The 21,646-nt window shown below is 37.7% G+C and overlaps 1 protein-coding gene across 1 annotated transcript in view; it reads right to left on the bottom strand.

The window, feature by feature from the left end:
- The window catches only part of DNER (delta/notch-like EGF repeat containing), a gene marked incomplete at its 5' end in the record, with an annotated part of 63,370 nt that overhangs the window by 19,391 nt on the left and 22,333 nt on the right, over positions 1-21,646 (bottom strand). The window contains 2 exons of the mRNA XM_010156282.1: positions 7,899-8,123; positions 16,798-16,911. Coding sequence (XP_010154584.1) covers positions 7,899-8,123; positions 16,798-16,911 — 339 coding nt within the window. The remainder of the gene's footprint in view (positions 1-7,898; positions 8,124-16,797; positions 16,912-21,646) is intronic.

Raw genomic sequence — 21,646 nt, forward strand, 5'->3', positions numbered from 1 at the left:
TAGTATAGTGCAGCAGCGGCAATAAACCACCTGTAATGCTGGGAGATGTTTGCCAGATTATACTGGTTACTTGGTATTAAATATGAAGAATCATAAGCCTGGTCATTGTGAAGACTATTATATTTGATAACAAGAAGCTTATTTGAATCCTCTTCAATAAACTCAGGTTACATTTTTGTTAGTCAAAAGCTTCCTCTATCCTTTCCTTTTACTTTTTTTTCTTTTCTTTCTTTCTTTTATGGTTTTTTTTTATTTCTTAAGGTAGGGGCTTTCCAACTCCAGAAACTATGTCTAAGTTTATAGGCAATTAATACATCAACAAGGAAAAAAGAAAAAAAGAAGATGGATTGGTCATAATGCTTAGGAAGTACAAATAATGCATTCAAATGCACCACAAGCACTACTTTCTCCCTGGCAGACCAGCATTGAGCACGGCACAATTGTACAGCTGCTAGTGTGACCAATGAAAAAAAACATGGGGCAATTTGCTTGAGTTTCCTCCTTCTCTGGGGGTACGGATGTTTGTGACGGGATAATCGCGTGGTTTCCAAAATCAATACCAACTATCGCATCGCCTCCTCAGGCCTGCGGCAGCCCGCGCTGCCAGACACAGCACACGTGAAAGGTATTTTCTCTCTCCACGAGAGGGCAGATCTCACCCACACACGATGTCACATCACCCTCACCACCCTCACCCTTCTGCCCTCAGAGATCCGAGTGGAGAGCTCTTCTGTGGGACCCGGCAGCGGCGGAAAGGCGTGTGGCTACTCATGGAGCCAAGAGGCACCATATCATTCTTAACACGTGTTTATATTACTGCTTTTCAATTATACCGGTATTTAAACCATGTATTATATTGAATTCATAACTCTATCCTCAAAAAGACTATATAAATAATTTCTATGTTTTCATTAAACAACTTAGATGGAAAAAGGAAATTTTTTTTTTAGTTAACTTCAGAATAAGTCTCTTGCTATGGTTTAGTTCTTCCCCTCTTTTAAGTAATGTAATTCTGCTGCCTTTATGTTTACAAGCAATATCAAATACAGCTATTTGCATCTTTTGTGGTATATAACATTTCTGTGAATATATTCAGAAACAAAACCTACATTAACAACACTTCTCCAGCTGCTGTGTCCTGAGCAGGGAAAAAATCACATGGGGCATTTCAGCTTCAAAAAGGGCAAGTAATATTATGAAACTGCTACTTTCCAGGTCACTAGACATAGGACATGCCTTCAGTAACAGCACCTTCATGAACTCAAGCAGAAATTGCCACTGATGGTCCCATTCTGATGTGCCCCCTTCAGAGGCTGGGGAGTGGACAGGGAACCTAAAATACCCCAAAATAAAGATGTCCCAATAGTACATCTTCTCCCTCTACATGACTGCCCTTCTGCTACCGGTCCTTACAAAGGGAGGAACAGATCTGTTGCCACTCTCCTCAGGATTCCCAAACATTTCTTTCTTAAGCAACAGGCAGGCTGCCCTGAAGAAGCCAGGATATTTGCCTGATGCTCTCTCGCGTGGTTTTCGCACAGCTACACGGCAAGGCACGCTCTCTCTGCACACAGCTGTGTTAAAAGCTGCAAGGGGAGAAAACATCCAAGGGAACACACAGGTTGTGTCATGCAGGCTGAGGAGAAGCCATGGGTTTTGTCAAAGCCTTCGAGAGCAGCTGACAGAGCAGAAGATACAGCACTGCTTGTCAACGTCTTGAGAATATCAGCACTATCAGGTGAAAAGAGAGAGGGAGAAGCTTACTATTCCCTTTATAAATCAATAAAGAACAAAGTTGAAAGCTTTTGACACTTTCTTAGATCCTGGCTCCTCAACAGTGATTCCCTGGGCTTACCCACACTTAACACTTCAGCAGATCAAGGCAGCAGGACAAAAATCCCGTATTTATGGGAAGGCCTGATGGGATACAATGCAGAAGAGCTCTATTTTGCAGGCACCAGCATGACTTCACATATGACCACTCACTAGTACAGTTGCATGTTACATAGTCAAGAAACAAATGTGCTCAATTCGAAGCCTGAGCTTATACAGCAATTAAATAAGAGGGAAGAGCTGCTCCAGATGGCAGGACGGTAGGAAGGCGTGCTTATCAGCCACGGCCAGATTGCATGCAGGGCTGTCTTAATGTAGAATTGGAAGCAAGATGAGGACACAGAGGCAATAAAGGGCTCACAGACAGCCTGGAACAGGAATTAACCTAAAGTCACCTCTGCCAGAGCTTGCATTTCCTGCCCCAGTTCCAAAACGTGGGAAGGGAAAAGGCAGAGAAAAGAAAAATTGCTACTGCTAGAAACAAATATTCCACTTACATCCGCAAAGGCACGGAGACAAGCCTACGGTCCTCTAAGCATCTATCAAGCTACATGAGCAAAAAAATCAAGTGCAGAGGCAACATACTCCATGGTGCTGCTTCCGAAGTTGCCACCACTCTTCATACCCTGTGGAATTTTTTCTGACATTCCTCAGGGGGTTTCATCCAAATGTTCTGTATGTGCTATCATACATATTTATAAAGTAGAGGGCAGGTGTTAATGTCTGTGCATGTGCTTTGCAGTTCCAAACTTCTGACCCCTAGGTCTTTAAGAAAGTCAAATGCAAAACTTTGCTGCGGTGTTGTTATTCAATTTCTAGATAGATTTCTTCTTTTGGGGCCAGACAAAATTAAAAAGAATATATTCAATATTTGCATTTGAAATTGATAGCAGCAGCTGTTAAAATGATGGAGTGTAAAGAGAGGAAAAGATTTAAGAGGAGGAAGAAACTGCTTGGGGATTCAGGGACTAAATAAACGTTCTACGAACAGACACTATGGGATCCCACAGGCTCCAGATGAGAAGTCCAACAAAGGAGCCCAAGAATTTTTATCAAGATTAGTTCTTCAACATGGGGTAGGCATGAGAGCACAACACAAATTACGAATCTAATGTCCAAATACTGGGTATTTCTTTTTTACCTGCAAAGGTGGTAAGTATTAATAATTTGGGTGGGTAAGGATATAATTAAAGATTTAAAGGTAAAGTTTCACGTGCAATTGAAAAATCACACACATAAGACAAAGTAGGGATTGATGCACAGGCTTTTGAATTCCACAGCGCCCTCTCAAGCACGTATTTGAAAAGAAGCGTGTTCAACTTAGAAATAACTTACGCCACTTTTCCCTCCATTCTGGAAATGGGAACATTCAAAAATATTAGGCTACTTTCCAAGTTAACTTCTACAAATTATCTTTTCTATACAAGCTATTATATCATGTAGGTTATCCACAACAATGCTCACAATGAAAGCCAACACACACAAAAAAATTAGTAGCAAATCCTGGTTGCATGTGTTCCACAAATTGTGCAGATAGGCAAGTATAACAACTGACCGAAAAAGGATGGAATTGGTACTGCCTGCCAAGCAAGGGGACTTTCACAGACCCCAGGCTAATTGGAACTTGTTTAAATTCTGAGGCAGAAGTAAGACTGATGAAAATCCAGCTGACACTATGCCTGCTAGTAAAAACAGTGCATAAAGGAAGGATGGCATTTAGGTCACACATATAAGCCAGACTCTGCAGCTCTTTGCTTCTGTAATAAGAAATTATATCCTCTGTCAAATACCTCAAAAAAGAAAAAGGAACATGTCGTCCTAGAACTGGACACAAAATATAACTGACAGGTTCTAAAGCTTTTGAAACAGTATGTTTCAGATATATCATATAGCCAGTATCGATGAGAGTTCTAAAATGTCATATAATAAACTTACCATCAATATAACTAAAAAACCCCAATGTATATTAATTCAGGGATATGTCTGAAAGTGAAAAAGTCCTATACAAAGTCAGTAGTCTAGAAGCTGGCACATCGATGCTGAAAGCCTGCAAGCCAGCAAGTCTCAGGGTCAAGAGATCATTTATTCCCTATTAATGTCCAGGAATATGTTTATGTAGTTCAGTAAGTTTATTATTAACCTTTGCTAATGCTACTAAACTGCACACCTTTTATTCATCTACTTTACAAGTGATTGTAACAGAGTCCGTCAAATTCTCTGCAGGCAGAATTGTGTATAATCATGGAATGGTTTGGGCTGGAAGGGACCTTAAAGATCATTTTGTTCCAAACCCCCCTGCCGTGATGGCAGGGGCACTCATGGTGGGCAGCTCCTGACACTCCGGTATGGACATCTGATCCCTTTTTATGTCAGAAATTTAGAAGAATTTTTCTACATGCGAATTGAGAAATTCAAGTTCTGTTGACTTGACGTATCTTCTCACTGCTTATACAAGGGTAGAATAACTCTATGTTTTGATTTCTACAGTTCAAAGCATTTGAATCCTGACAATTCTTTTCAGAACTTCCCAGAGCATACACAGCATTGGTATCCTTAAAAAACCTCTTCATCAACCTCTAGATTTTTTTCAGTCAGCTGTGGTTTCAGTCATATAGTAAAAACCACCTGAAGAACACAGTATATTAACACATTTTGATCACTTTACTTGTTGCCCAGCATGAGACAGCTCCTTATCCCAATATCTTCTCCATCTTCCGCAGAGATTTTTCTTGACCATGCCCTAAATATTTGTACCATTCAATAGCTAAAAATAAAAAGGCAGTTTTCTCTAACGAATGTGAAAACATTAACAAAATACCTGCTAGCCAACCAAGTAACTCTCATATTCCTACATGCTGAACGCTTTTCTCCGTCTTTCCATTTTTTTTTTTTTTAATTCAAACGTTTTTTTCCCCCCTCTGTTCACTCCCTCTGTTGTTTAGTTCTTCAGCAGGCTGGGTGACAAGAATAATACCCAAAATGAGTGGGTGAATATTAAAGTATTAAACTCCTAGTTCTAAAAATGAATTTAGGAAAACAGCACCTGGCAATTTCAACTACCTGCAATCAAAAAGATATTTTGTCAGACATGGAACTAATTATCAACTGGTACGATTTCTTGTTTGTATTCTCCATAAAACAGGATATGCTAACTCTATTTAAATATGATTAGGTCTGGTTGCTCTTCATCTGAATACCCAATCCTTTTCTCTAAGGATTCCTCTATTATGCAAATGAACAGTAAAGCTATTAAACACTTCAAAAAGGAAGACTGCAAATTTGTAATCAAAGAATTATCATCTTCACCTCCTGAAATGCATGAAACAAAACACATGTTAGGAAATACTCTTCTGCATTACATAATGCTCTTCTCCTGTTCAGATGAAAACTGTCCACACCACTCACAGAAACGTCTGAGCTGAAAATATTTGAGGTCACTTAAACATCTGGATCTATTTTGCCAGAGAAATCTACCTACCCTCTGGTTTCTGAATAGTTGCAAGCAGAAGAATTGAGGATGCTTTCTGAAAAACTGTCCATAAAATGGAGGCTGGTTTTTTAGTTAAATAAGTTAATATGTCTGAATGGTTAAAGCTCTTAGAGGAGATTCTTAGAATCCTGTATGTATAAATTCAGATCTGCTGGACAACAAATTAGTTATGAGATAACATTACTCTCGGGTATTGTCTGCATTTCACGTTCATATATTTTTCCTGTATAAAGAGGTGTGTAATTTCATTATAAATTTGTCAAATCAAAACTAAAAATTTCCACTAGCTTCTGCTCATCTGTGAGTACGTCTATAGAAAACAACTTCTGATGGTGTTTTCCCTGTCTCCAAATAGCAGTGATTAATTCTGACACCTCCTAACAATGCTGCATTAGGAGATTTTATTCTGAACTCCCCATATCCTAAAACCAATCCATTCTGGCGAAGAAACAACTCAAGACAAAATGCGCAGCAGGTTAGTGCTTTCTATGCCAGTTAAATTCAGACCAATCAGAATCAGTGTAAAAAAACTAGACAGTCTAGAATAGTTAAGGCTGCTCTTTGAACTGAGTTCCAAAAATTACCTTTTTTCAACAGGCTTTATAAAATTTAGTCAAAACAGACTTTGCTGTTATGCTCTGGATCAGGATAGTTGTATTACGTAAGTGCAACCTTTGTTATAACTATGTAGCCTGTTGTCTAACTTATTACTAGAAGTATCTTAATTCCAAAAATCAAAACACACAACAAGAAGAAAATGTCAGGAATAAAACTGTGAAACAACACAAGCATGTCGTGGTTTCCCTGTCAGGATAACATACATAAGTGAGGATCTTGCTACACAACACGATGCCTGATGCGGAGCTGTTCATAATGCTGAAACCTGTTCTTACCACATTTATCGATTTAATGGTGATGGCTTATTTTCAGAAATCAATCCATTATTCCTGCAAAACGAATGCTTTCATCTTTAAGCAGTTTCAAACTTTACTCTCAACAACTAGAATTTTCTTGAAGATCACACACATCAGTTACCGAAAGCAACACTTTGAAGTGTGCACTCAATGTACCGTCCAAGACAGACATTAGCTGGTAATTCTTGTGTCTTCAGGGATCTTTCTTTTGATGAGATACCACTTCTGTGGCTGCAGAATCTTAGATAAAAGCTCATTCTTCAAGGAAAAGAGAAGAGTTGTCTATGTTTCACCTTGCTCTAAAGCCAAAACAGAAGCAGCAAAGGAGTGACATCTTTCTTCCCTTAAAATGCCAATAATACCTGAAAGTCAAACTAAACCATTATTTTACTTTCTTTTTGCCCTAAGCCTCACTATCCTAATCTGAAGCATTCTAGGAACAGACTGTGCGCTTCTGCCTTGGGAGAAAAAGGTGAAACTTCTTTTTGGGAGAGAATGAAGCTGATTTATTTCTATGCACAGGCTAAGAAGAAAACACCTGGCTGTGGCATGTACTCGTGTTGAGACTCACCACCTACAGGAGTACTTGCCTACTTCAGGCAAAACCTCTGTAATTGGTAGGATACCTCCACATCTTGCTAATTGAGGAGGAACGAAAAAGAGTGGGAGAATTGTGACTGGTTTCCCACAAGGCCAGACAAAGCAGCAGAGAGAAGGCATTTCTCCGAAAGGAGCTTCGGAGAACAACATGCATGTCACAGTGTTATGTATATGCGGGGCTACTAACTGTCCAATATCACTCTTTAACTTACCCCTTGTACACTGGGGATTTATTTTCCCCTTAATTTCTGCATTTTTCAAGTTTATAGCTTTATAGGAACGGACTTTTAAAAAAAAAAAAGTGACAAAATTATTCAAATTAAAACAAAGCTTATTGTTTTTCACTCTGTTTAAGCAATAGTGGATGCACAGCACATCACATAATTCATTCAAACTACAACTTTACCTATTATCATTGCTAAAATGTATAAAGGGAGCTGTAAGAATCCCAAAATGTTATGTTACATTGGTACAAGGAAGAAACTGCAGAGCTAAGCAAAATGCAACCCAGACACCACGTACTGTTAGGCTACACTGTCAGCTACCAGCTGAGGCTGCTAGCTATACTCACCTGAGCAGGACCACTGGAACTTCTGAAGGGAGGTAACTTATGGAAACATGGATGGCAGAACTAAACACTTTGGGTAATCAATTTTTTTTTTTTTCCTTCTCTACCTTAATGCAGCTACCTTGTTTGTTTCCACCAAATTTTCCACACATATTCCATTTTCACTACCAAATTTTGTCATTTCAGTGACACTGATACCTCACCTTGAATAGATTTATCCTGCAGACTATGGTTTTATAATACAGCTGTAGGTATCAACCAAGCCATATGATCTCAGTGGGCATTTTCAGTGCTCACTCTGCAATTTTTGATTTTCCAAATGTAATTTGTAGATTCCTATCATTATTCTAAACAGATAGAACATCTGCTCAATGTGTTTTATACACTGAAAGGAAAAAAGGAAGTGATTTTAAACTATGTATTGGAATCTACATTGATATTTATTGGATATAAAAATATCAGAAAACTACAAAACATATAAACTGGTACAAACCCGGGATACAGAGACACTTGTAGCTGGTTCCAACACTGCGACAAATGCCATGTGCACAAGGATTCAGAGCGCAGAAGTCAATCAGCTGAGCACATGTAGGTCCTGTAAATCCAGGACTACAACTGCAGGAGAAGGCCAGTCTATCTGCATAACAGGTCCCATTGTTCTGGCAGGGAGATGATGCACAAGGGTCTATTTTATCTTCACAAGAGGTACCTAAAAACCCTAAAAGAAGTAAATGGTTTTGGTAAGTAAACATTCTAGTGTGCATACAATTTTAATAACTAAAGCAAGTTGAAAGTAAGTCATTGACATATATATGCTCCTATTTTCTTATTCTATGAAAATGTTAAAAAAACCCAGACTTTCTTTACATATTAAACTCTAATTATACCCATTAACATGGTACGATACAAGATGTTTCAGGTAGAATCATACTATCATATGATTAAGGCAGGGAAGTGCAAAAATGTTTGTTGAATCTGGCTAAAAAAGCAGAAGACATTTTCTACAGATCAGGAGCAGACTAGTCTGGAAAAGAAGAAAAAACAAAACTGATCTTTTTTCATTTCTGTTACTGTATTTGTTAAGAATAACAAGCTCTAAAGCAGCACGTGACTTTACTTGAGCTCCAGTAATTTAAAAGATTACCTTTTACAAGAACATGTTTCTTATTAGCAGGAGAGACAATGATTCATTGAAGCAACACCATGTAAAAATTAGACACAAAGAAAAGAATACCCTTGCAAGGGAGTTGGTTTTAATCAGATGTAGAAAATAATATTTGAACAAATTGCAGTATGCTAACTATAGTTTTCACCGCATACACGTATGTCACGTACATAACAGTGTGAAGTGTGGTTATTGCACGTGAAAGCAAGTCAGAAAAGAATATTCAATACTAGCAACTCTCCAAAAAAACCCAGAAAACTGTCCTTTCCATTCAATTGTAATATTTTTTGATAAGTATTTGGTCCATTGATACAGACCAACACTTTTCAGGCTCAAAAATTCCATTACATTGTAGAACAGCTCTTAAAATAACAATACACTAATCACCGGGAATGAGAACTAGGAGCAAATCAGGCCAGCCTGCACTCAAAATGCACCAAGCCAGCTGTACCAACCTACTCCAAGAGAAGGTGTAAACCACCGCTGCTGTGCCAGTCCAAAGGGCTAAGAACAGACCGCACTGCCACTGCTACCCTGGAGACCGTAGCAACGTTTCAGACACCAAAGAAAAGAAGTAAATGCATGGAAACTATACTAGGATTTGAAAAATATTTAATCAGAAAGAGAGAAAAATAAATTTCAAAAAAATACAAAGCAAACCGCGAAACGTGCCCGGTGGTGAGAGGAAGGGACCAGGATGGAGGGGACGTCTCTGCTGCATAGCAGCCTGCCAACAGCTCCGAGTGGGACAACAAAAGACGACACGTGACACTTTGGATTAACACTCAATATTGAAATCTTATCCCTGATGGAATTATGCAAGTTTTTGAGGCTACTTCTATAGTTACTATATCTGTAAAGTCTCACTGCTGGATTAAAAGCAGTTGATGTGTTAGAACTGAACCCTTATACTTTACAAAGCTTACGATGAATACCAAAATTCAGACCAAATACCACAGCATCTTTTACTGACTCAGGAATTTTTTTTATATAAACACTGTCATTCCACATTTCAAGCAGGTTACAACTCATGAGGAAATAGTTTTCAGTTAATTTTGACAGATGTGTTACTTTCAGGGCATTTTGATTTTCTTGCTTTTCTAATTATCCAAGATGCACATTCAGGTGAGTTAAACTCTAACTGTTTAACTGCAGTTCCAGCACTGTAATCATGGGTAGCAAGTGAGGAATTGGCATTTCTGAAAACAAGTGCAGAAATGGATTAATTTACATTTTAAAGCCTAACAAAAGAACAGAAACCCTAAAATCTAGAATCTAATTCTAGTGACGGTTTGCTGACAGACTAAGAAAGCCTGTACTGTGATAATAACATCCTGGACAGATTTAAAAGTATCAAAGAACTTGTGACTATTACCTGGACGAGATCAGCTGATGAGTCCAGGAAATCTCTACACTAACTCTGAAACCAGATTAGGAAGGATCAAGGGGATCTGAGGTCATGCAATGACACTAATGCTACCTCACTACAACCCTTGCAACACCTCGGCGAAGAGAAGCTCACTGGCAGATGGCTAATGTTTCAAGTGACAAAGCACTTCAAGAACATATGCAGGTTTAAAATACACCGAAACATGTTGCCCTTGTGCTATCTTTGACTGCACTGTGAAATGTGTTTAGCTGATTCTGGAAATTTAAATCTTATGTACGAGTTAAATACCCAGAAATACTCACAGCAGGAGTAGTGACACATCTGAATTGAAGATCTATGATTTCGGCGTTTCTGGATGTATATTTAAGTCCATATCAATAAAATTTGTGAAAACAAATAATGCAAATAATAGATTTAAAAATCAAATTCTGAGGTCTATTGATTGAAAACAGAAACAAATGCTGGATTTAAAAAAAAAAAAAATCAGATTTATTTATCTGTGGATAAATATCCCCTGAACTGTTCTTCAACCAGCTGACACAGACTCAACCCTGCACCTATGTCGTTATTGGTGTAACAGGTACATGACTGAAATGTAAAGATTTCTAGTGATTTGAAAGATTTGAATGCAAATTTACCAAAATAATAACACAAAAAGTAAAAGGGAAAAGAAACATTAGAAAATATTTAGATTGCTAAAAAACACAATACAATATTTCTGCTTACATGGATCAGACCATTTGGCTAGTTGTCAAGAAGAAAAAAAGTATTAAGTCAGGTGATATTATTCATATATTGCTGCAGACCTCCAGGGCAATGACAGACACTAGATGGGAAAATGTTTTCAGAGAGAGAAAAACTCTGGATAAAAGCAAGATTACTCATCACGATGGGATTGTAATTACTTGGCTATGGAAAGCAAAAGAGCCATGTACAAATCAATGAAATTAAACATTATCTGAAGATACTGTACAACTGCTTTTTATATAGTCTGGGGCACAATCAACTTGCCTGAATGTTATGTTAGCCCTAATTCCAAGCATTACACAAACGTGAAAAATTAAGTCTGTGAATTGCTAGGACTCAGGATTACAAAACCTTTAGATGTTAAACATAGGGATAAATATTAAAAGAAATAAAGACAATGTATCATTTTCCCTCACTGTGTTTTGTGAGGAAATACAAGATGTCTGATGGAATTTCATCAGTATTCTGTAAAGGGAAAAAAGATACTCAACATAAGGAAAAAAAAATCAGTAAAATGCAGTTGTAAGATTTTGGTTGAAATTCACCCTATCTAAGTCTTTATCCATGAAGATGAACAGAGGCTAAACCCATTAAGAAGCAGCCTATTAAAAATAAGAGCAATTTGGGAAGATGCCAGGTAAAAACATTAGATTAGCAGAAAGCACCAGAAACTAAACAGCCATAAAAATTTTTAATTAACTACAAAATGTTCTTCAGGTAAATTAAACTCTCTTATGGTAATATGAAGAATTCTGCATTCTCTAATCACCAGTAACCTTGGGAAATCTTCCGTATGCAACAGCTGTGTGACCTAGTTTCCTGAAATCAAGATAATAAATAGGGTTATTGTATGTAAACCTAAAGAAGTTAGAATCACATCAGCCAAATATAAGAGAAAAAGGCTTTTACATAAACAACGAAGACCAGAAAAAGTGAACACCTTGAAACAAAGCTTAATCTAGGCAAATCTTCTCGCAGTCGATTAAAATTCATGGTGACAGTGTGCATCTTCTAGCTGCTACTGCAAATCAACGCATATGGATCACAACTTAGCATCTCCTATAGCTGTCAAATTCTTTAGTTTTTAAACCACAGAAACCACAGTAAAAGCTTTCATAAATTTGATGCTTTCCAGTATTTCCAGAAATACCTGAAAGTAAATAAAATCAGTTCTGAAATGTAAATTTCAAGTAATCTAAATATTAAACTCCTAATCATAACATTTTCTCTCTATCTCCTTCTACAGGACAGCTATAAAATCCATCATTCCTGACGAGTATTTTTCAAAAATATGTTCAACTGACCACTTCTGTCAGAGCAGGTGATCTCAGCATAGAGAAAGTAGCAAGATCTGAAGAATCCAGGGCAGTTTTGTGGTTTTGGGCAGATCAACGCTTGCTATTTTTATAAAGATTAATGTTTTCAGGTAACACCAAATGCAATTCATCTGTACACATCATCAGGACATTAAAACTGCATGTAATGAAACTTCAGAAATATCTCGAAACAGAAGGTCATTTCTTTGTGATAATAGTTGATCTGTGCTTTGCTCACTATTACCTGTCTTTGTTCAAAACCATATTCCACCACTGATTTATTTGAATATTACCTTATGAGCAAAATTAACAAAGCCTCTCCACATGTTTAAAATATGTAAACATACATACAAGTACCACATCTTTCATTCTAGCAGCTTTACAAAATTTGCATGTGTAAGGAACAGATTACTGAGACTTGCATTTCCTCCTTGATCAGACAATTTCCATACATTTTTTTTCTTTTTTAATTTTTAACAAAGATTTCAATGAATTTAATAACTACATAGGTAAGGACAACTAATTTCTCTGTCACTGAAGCATGTTTTGTAATCACATTTGCTTCTTCCAAACAGTTTTAAAAATGTTTCTAATTATTATTTATATATTGAATTCAACTTCAGGGTGCTTTGGGAATTTACCTAATTTCTCATTGACTTAAGGAAAATGAAGTAGCCAAATTTATTAACTCATGAGTAGTACCCCAATCAAATCAAATCAAATTAATTAATATTACTGTCAATACAGTAGTATGTTATACATTACAGGAGGTTGAAGAAAGCCAGAGGAGATATTTAAGAATGATATGGGCATTTATAGAATTATTCTGAATATAATTTTCAAATATTCATGTTCATGTTGACGAATCTTTACTACATGTAAATTTTTATGTCTAGAAATTTCTTTGCATGACCATTTGTAGGTAATATGTGCTAAATGTATGTTTATTAGCATGAAACTTTAAAGAAAATTATCAAAGGTTCCTACCTCATTATAAGTAAGTACAACATCCCAAACATCCTCTTCCCAATAACAATAGAGTCAAAATTTTGAACAAACTCTTCAGTTCTTACTTTTGCTTAGGCGCCTGCACTATAAATTTGAGTATAAAATCCAATTTCCCCCTTAATACAAGGCGACCCAACAACTTCATATAGCAGTTTATTTTCTGACATATTTCAGACATTAAAATCTACAATGCATCACACAGAAAGCGCAATCTACAAGCATAAATAAATTTTCTTTACTAAAGGCCTCTTAGGACAGTAAAATTGTCTAAAGAATAATCATGAAATGTTTATATCTGATCTAGGCTGCTTTTTCTGGGCCTCAGATCTCACTTTCTGTAAGTTACCACGTGCTTCTTTCGTGAACTACAGATCTAATTTGTAAAAGAAATTCACAACCTCAAGATCATTCCTCATTGTGTCCATCTCATTCCTTTTTCTGCCATCTTTTTCTTTTCCCTTTGTGATACTTTCCATCTTCTCTTATCCTTTTCTGCCTAACCACATTGTATCTCCAGTCTTTCAATTTTTACACAATTTTTGAGCTCCTTGGCTACCTTTCCCCCACTGTGCTGTATTAGCACTACAGAAAGAAAGGCCTGTTCTCAACGAGCAATTACGATTGAGCACAGCAGGAGAATAGTAGCAGAGCCAGACACCTCCCTTTAATTAGAGACCTATCGTGGATTTTTGGTAGGAGGTTTTTAATGGAAAATTTGAGGTCTTGCTAAAAATAGCAAATCTACAAAAGTTACTGCATCTGCAATTTTCAATTAACTATCCTTTGTTGTATTTACAGAAATAACCAAGTCTCTTCAAAACCTAAACAAAAGCTCTCAAGATATGCCTCTATGAGAGGATAATACCTCAAAAGAAGAATCATGGGAAAGGCAGTCATTAGTAAATTTAGACAATATATTTTGTTAAATCAACCCTTTCTTTCCTCCACAAAATATCTGAGTTCCTCAGCTCACTGGCATTAGTAGATCCTCATACACCCATTAGGCTACTCCAGGGCAACAGCACTGGCCTTTGCAGAGAGACTGTCACTTTTCCACCAACACCCTGCCACAGCTACATAACACCGTGAGCAGCAGCCACTCTTCAAAATGAAGGTCATTTTTAAGGAGAACCTTTGGGCTGCTGCTGAGATATAACAGGCTCACTTAAGAAGAGCAACCATGCACACAAGATGGCATTTGCTTCTGCAAACCTAAGAATGATTTCCTCATGTCCAAGGGACTGGGAGTCAGGCATGGAGCATACAAGGCTGTTCTTTGTAAGGGACGTAAGCCTGGGCAGTCCAGAAAATGATTCCTGAAACTTCTCTCCCCCTAAAGGCTTTTTCTACAATTGGAAATAATACAGGTCAATTTATGTAAACTGATTTTAGCAAGAGTTGTAAATGTATTCCAGTAAAACGTGTTTCTTATATTGCCCCAGTGCTTTTTGAAAACTTTTATACCATGTGAGGATGTTAGACATAAAACTAAGCAGAGTAACAGCAGTTCCCCCAATTCTGTCCTTGGTCTATAACACGGCTGCTCTTGGAAACACAGAAAAGACACTGGAAGATCAGAACTGGTAACTCAGTACAGAAAGTTTCAGACAGGTGACCCAAAAAGCATCTTTACCCACCAATAAAATCTATAAGCAGAGAGGTACTTCTGAAGTTGCTAAGTAACTAGTTTTTCTTTCCTGCGGAAGGTTCAAAAAGCACTTTGTATCTTTAAGGAAAACCCAGAATCCATAGAAAACCTCTAGGTCCCAAGCTGAAAAGGAGGTACAGGTTTGTAGTACATAATATGAACAGAAGTGACAACAAACAAAAATACCAGAATCCTGAGAAAATGGTACCCATGTTCCCAGAAGGAAAAAGAGCATACAGTCTAAATGCTAAGGCAGTAGCATGACACTGCCAGAATAAGCATAATTAAAGCAGAGCACACAACAGAAACAGCTGAAAACTTAAACACAAACATGGATCAGCCTAGAAAGGACTAAAAGACAAATACTCAAGAAGCAAAGCAGGCAACAGGATTGTCCGACCAAGCGGCATGACACAGAGATAGCCACACATGAGGAAAACTGGGAAAAGAGAAGCTCGAGTCATTTGGTTCTCCTGCAGCAGAACAGCTATCAGTAAGAATGCTACACGTCAGGCAGTGGCACACTGGATAACCTCTCCATCGCTCTCTTGGGGAGAACAGCTCTGCAGGGCGATGGAGTTTTCCTCTCGTGTGCTGCGGGTCTCCCACAGCACAGGGGACTGGCGCAGGGCCCTTGGCCCAGCTGGCTGGTGCGCTTGCAGGAGCAGCATGGCTGCCTGTGGCTGTGCCAGGGCCTGCGGGCCAGGCCGAGCTGGCAGCCTGCCCCTCTCCCGTTCACAGGCTAATTGCTGCTGGCATGAGCAACCTGAGCAGGACAGCAGCCACAGCTCCACACAGCAACCAAGGCATAAGTGCCTTTTAGCAGGGCACTGACGAGCTACGCTACAGGCACCGTACCCCAACCACAGCACGCCCACAGCTGAGGATGGGTGCCGGCCACCTAGGGACCTCCACCCACCAGTAACCCTGTCCCATGGCCAGCACCTCACATGAGAATAGGAGAGAAGCTGAGAGATGGTCAAGATATTTATTAATAGGTCAGCAGGAGCAAGCAATTAAGGCATGCCACACACAGAAACAAATATGACAGTTCTAAAACAAACAAAAAAACATTTAGCCAAGCATTTACTATTGGAAAGATCATTTCCTGCACAGCATCCTTAACGATCCTTGAACGATTTCCTAAGAAAAGTGCAAGTACATCACTGACAAAGTCTAACACCTAATAATTTCCTCACTGAGTTTTGCTACCAGTTATAAGGCGCACAATTTTCAAAATTCTTCCAAATTCAAGATCTGCACTGCTGTCAAAATGTCAGTATCTGTGTTTCAACAGAGCTGTTAATTGGGTCACTCATTAAAGCATAACACTCTAGAACAGTAAGGCATCAGTCTAAAGAAATTACAAATAATCTTCATTATTAAGCAAGTATATATTACTGGAGCAGTTATCAAAAACTTGTACCCCCAGAGCAAGCATGAAGTGCTGGGAGAATAAAAACAACATCCACAGATAAGTAAGAACAGAAATAGAATTAGTTCCAGGTCTAATCTTGATTATAAATAACTAATAGAAGGTTTCATAATTGAGAGCTTTCACTCCTGATAATTTTTTTATGAGCAATTTAGGCATCTGCCACTCCAGTCAGCAAATTGTTACGAAAGCACACACTCCAGCATTGTGGTGTCCTCATTTCACAGTGACATTTACAGTGCTTACCACTGAGAACCGCTGGAAAGATTTCATGTAGATGAAGTAATAAGTCCAAATAGAAAGGAGAATGAATCTTTTCTCCCACATTTACTGGGCAACACAAAAATCAGACCAGACCCAAAGCCTCCTCACATTCATCTTACAGTGCTGGAGCTTGATTTCTGCTGTAGAGGTGCCAGAGGGTAAGAGGACATTTCTGCACCACATATACACTGAAACACTTAAGTGCCTATCATACTTTATATACTAGTGTTGATTATACAAAGATTTCTCATCTGGATTTTTTTTGGTTTGAGGGTTTTTTTTTCTGCTTGCAGTTATGGCTTAAGGCACAATTTTAAAAATATTTAAATATATATACAAATATAACTGAAAATACAGACTAAGTACATCCCACAAAACACCAGTTTGTATGAGGTACTAGGTGTGTCTTTGCTGTTTACCTTCTGGGCACTGACAGCTGAATCCATTGATACTGGATGAGCAGGTACCTCCGTTTTGGCATGGCTGCTGGATGCAATGATCAATCTCTGACTGGCACAGCTCTCCGGTATAACCTACAACAATCATAAAATACAGCAAAAATGAGGTTTGAGCACTAAATGTATTACTAGGTCATTCAAAGAGTACAATTAGTTTCTCTGAATAAAATTAACTGGAGAAAGAAATAGAATCCAGGACAGTCTTCCAATTTCTTATGAAATGCAATTTTTAATTAGAATTCATACTTCACTAGAGAAACATAAATAAGGAGTGGCAATCTAGAGTCATATCAATTGTATTTTACCAGCAGCAATACTCTGACAGCACTAGTATAATGGAGGTTGGTACTGGGTCATCATCAGCACCCATATAACCAAAACAGAAGTAATTTTTAAATGGCTTTCAAACACATCTTGATTCTCAAGTCAAAAATATTTAGCAAGACTTTAAATAAGACTTGACATTATGAATTATCTGTGCATATGCTGAATGACTGTCATTTGCTCCTACTTCTGGGCTTCAAAAAGAGTGTTTATTTTAAGTGGGAGCTGTGAAGAACTGCTCAGCATGGTTGCAAACTCTTCCAAATAAGCTCCTAGAAGTTCACAAGCTACAGATTGTGTGTACTGTACTATTTGACCGCAAGTTTGCTTTGTTCCATATGTCTGATGTCTATAACATCCCCCAAAAATGAACAAACTTACAAAATACAATCTAAATGATTAAACACTCCAAACTTAAATTCCTTAACAAACACCACGCTTTCTTCTTTCTAATTTTTATTTACCTCCAAGAAACTATCTCGGATGCATGACTGAAGGAGAAACTACGCACTACACACAGAGGAATTTCGTTTTTTAAAGGAACCCTAGATAAAATTAGATAACCCTAGATAAAACCCATAACAAGCTTGCTTAACACAGTGGCTCTGCTTAAAGACCGGTAAGCTATGACTAGGGGACACAACTCACTGCCATGAACAGTTATCCAAGACAAAGACCCCCAAGGTGAGACAGAAGACATGCCTGGACTAGAGTTTTGCTTATGTGGGAGAAAAAAGGGAAAAAAAAAAAGAAGGGGAGGAAAAAAAAAATTTAAAAATCTTAGTTTGGGTCTATAAGAATTTCCTCTCTGTGTACCTTACTGCTTTTATATGCCATAGAGACCTAAATTATGATCCTATTTTCCCTATTTTCAAAAACCTGGAAAAAGAAACTATTTTGTATGTTCAATCTGCGTTAATGCCTATAAATCACCTAAACTGAAGAAAAATTATGAGGTTGAAATCCTGAACTGTGTTCTAATGAGGCAGCTCCTTTGGACCAGATTGAGGCACTTGGAGGTGCATCAGCCTTACTCTCTTAGTGATTTTCTGTAATTCTAATTGGTCTCAAATGCACATAAAATTTACAGAAAGAGCAATGAAGTATTATAGAAGACTACACCAACTGATTTGCTGATTTGTTTTACCTATGGGCTTCATATGTTTTTCAAGTTCTCACATTCAGCTGATTATTTTTATGAATCATAACACACTATTCATAGAATCACAGCATGGTTTGGGTTGGAAGGGCCCTTAAAGATCATCCAGTTCCAACCCCCCTGCCATGGGCAGGGACACCTTCCACTAGACCAGGTTGCTCCAAGCCTCATCCAGCCTGGCCTTGAACTCTTCCAGGGATGGGGCATCCACAGCTTCTCTGCGCAACCTGTTCCAGTGCCTCCCCACCCTCTCCGGGAAGAACTTCTTCCTGATATCCAATCTAACCCTCCCCACTTTCAATTTAAACCCATTACCCCTTGTCCTGTCACTACAGACCCTTGCAAAAAGTCCCCCCCCAGCTTCCATGTAGCCCCTTCAGGCACTGGAAGGTGCTATAAGGTCTCCCCGGAGCCTTCCCTTCTCCAGGCTGAACAAGCCCAACTCTCCCAGCCTGTCCCCATGGCAGAGGGGCTCCAGCCCTTGGAGCATCTCCGTGGCCTCCTCTGGACTCACTCCAATAGACCAAATATATACTTGTAAATATATACTATATATATATACTTGTAAATATATACAAGAATATACATTGCATATACTCAACTCATTTAAACATTTTTCCATCTTCAAACGGCTACCAAGTTTGCAACAGTTGCAAGAATGGTGGCACAGAAAGGCAGAAATGATTATGTTGCTCTGAAGCTTGCTACCAGACTCGGATTTCCTGCCATTGTAACTACAGCTTGTGGGAAAACTCATCAGAGGTAACGATGTCAGCTTTACAACAATAAATATATCCCATTTATTATTACCTATATCTACATAGATATTTTGTCTATCTGAAAGAGAATGATTCAGGAATTTCACAGCAAATATGTCACAAGTGCTCAAATTCATAGGTGCTAAGCAATCACCATGGGGAGGAAGCAGATTTCTGGTGAGATACACTAAGAACCATCACACCTCTTCATTTTGTGCTGATAGTTATCTTCCTAACATTTCCTTCTATCGAGAACCTATTCACATACAATTATGTCCAAAACTTACATATGGAGACATTTACAATAAATAAACTCTAATTTACCATTTTCTTTACTATCTTACCATATGCAATGAGTATTTTTTAGAAATTCATAATTTTATTGACTATTTTTTGACGTGTGGGCAGAAATCTGGGGGAAAATATTATGAGTAGAAACACAAGGCACTGAGTTTAACAATGATTAAGCCATCAGAATACCATTAGACATTTGCTACTAAAAAAATAAGACAAACCTTTAAAAACTTAAACTTAATGCGTGGAGGACAGGGAGCAGAATCTTGTAAGTTCCAGAATGTAATAAATGAAGTTACACATATCTAGCTCACTGAGCATTTACAGAGGGATTTGATCACACTGTCATTCAGAAGGGAAGCAGTCACATATGGAAACCAAATAATTTCATTCCATTTACTGTAAGCTTTGATTTATAGGAGGGGCTTTGTAGAAGGAAGTATTTAGAATTTTGGCATTGCATTTTTTCCACCATAGGAGCTAACAATTGTTCTAGAGACAAGGAGAAGACACAATTATGAAAATAACAAGGCATAAATTATATTTTAGAGAAATACTTTTTAAATTGGAAGGCTAAAGCCCCAAGTTAAACAACAGTAAAGACATCAATAGAAATATACTTCCAAAATATGTACGAGAAATACATTTTCTTCAAGAAATTGTCATGGTCTTAGCCATTGTTTCCTGGCATCTCAAGATATCAATTTTTCAATAACTATGTTAACACTTTATGAAGGAAGCAATTGAAATGCCTGTCCCTAATAGCAACTGTGGTTTTAACTCACAGGGAGCTTTTCAAAATATGGAGAGATCAAATTTTTAAAGAATACATGAGCACCTGATGCAGATATCCAGGATTGTAATAACCAAATAAACCCTATGATTTTATATCATTATACAAACAAAATAGCATTTGCTTTATCAAGGCACCAAAACTTGTAACTTACTAATAGAAGTAGGAACGATCACAGACTTGATCTGAGTGTAACAACAGCAGGGATACCTTTGGAGTCTTGTACATAACTGGAAAGTATATTTATGTTACTCTACAAATCTTGAGCTGTACAACTTCAAAATATTAAGTTTTCCTAGTGAAAACATTCTTGGGCTTTAAAATAAATGCAACAGAATTATAAATATTCCCCCTAAAGTACTTTTTTTTTTTTTAAACACATTTAAAACACAGAATTGAAGTATTTGAAAAATTTTGATTTAATGAAATTTGGGCAGGTTTTTTTCGAATCATTCTTGTATTTCTTCTGAGAAAGGGAATTTGAAAATAGAAATTTAGCCTAATAACATTTGATGTAAAACAATTTCCAAGACTGCCTTCTCAAGAAAAGCAAACAACACAAACAAGGCACATTTTAAATTTTTTAATTGGAAACTACTTATCAAAATCCAAAAGAATTCTAAATCAATCATATTCAACATGACAGTAATGGTAGGAATTGTTCAAACATTTGAAGTTTGTTCCACTCTGATCTTTCTCTTCTCATATTTAAATCATTATTCAACTATATTTACATAACTTGTTAAAGTGACAGTTGATCCTTTGGCAAATTCATGAGCTAGAATAGAGTAACTTCACATCTGATTTTCAGAGCAGTATAAATCCAGGTCATTATATAAAAATACAAATATAAATCCCCTTCTTGTTGCACATTTGCTATAGGGACTTTAAGCAAAGAGAGAAAAAGTGAAAATTCTAGATGCAGAAAAAGTATAATTAAAAGGAAATGGCCTTTGGAGAGGAAGAAAGGACCTTAATAATTTGTTATCGCTGATTTTCTGAACTGCAAGGCTCACAAAACAGTTCAGAGGGTAGTGCATGGCAGCCACATTAAAGCATGACTTGCATCCACCTGCTTCTAGCTCAGTCATTTTTCAGGCTTGTACTTACACATGAGCTACTGCAGCTGGAGCTTTCTCTAGCCTGTGCTGACATGCATGGGATAAAGACTAAGAATATTCCCATACTTCAGGGTATATCAGAACACTCACTCCATGATCCTGCTTTGTGGCAGATTAAAGGAACTATTGCCACATGTACCTTTTATATAGATATATATATATTTAATGCAGACAAATACCCAAACCAGCATTAAAGCCAGTCAATAACCACTTAGACACAACCACTAAAAACCTGACCAAATAATTCCATCTACTTTTTATGATACAGCTTTTATATTCTGCAGATCTTAGGGCCTATTCCGGAAGCACCTTCCTTCCCCCCTCCCCATTTCCCCCATCCCCCCCCCCCCCCTCCCTTCCC

Source organism: Eurypyga helias, unplaced genomic scaffold, assembly GCF_000690775.1.
Source record: "Eurypyga helias isolate BGI_N326 unplaced genomic scaffold, ASM69077v1 scaffold20427, whole genome shotgun sequence".
Taxonomy (NCBI): Eukaryota; Metazoa; Chordata; class Aves; order Eurypygiformes; family Eurypygidae; genus Eurypyga; species Eurypyga helias.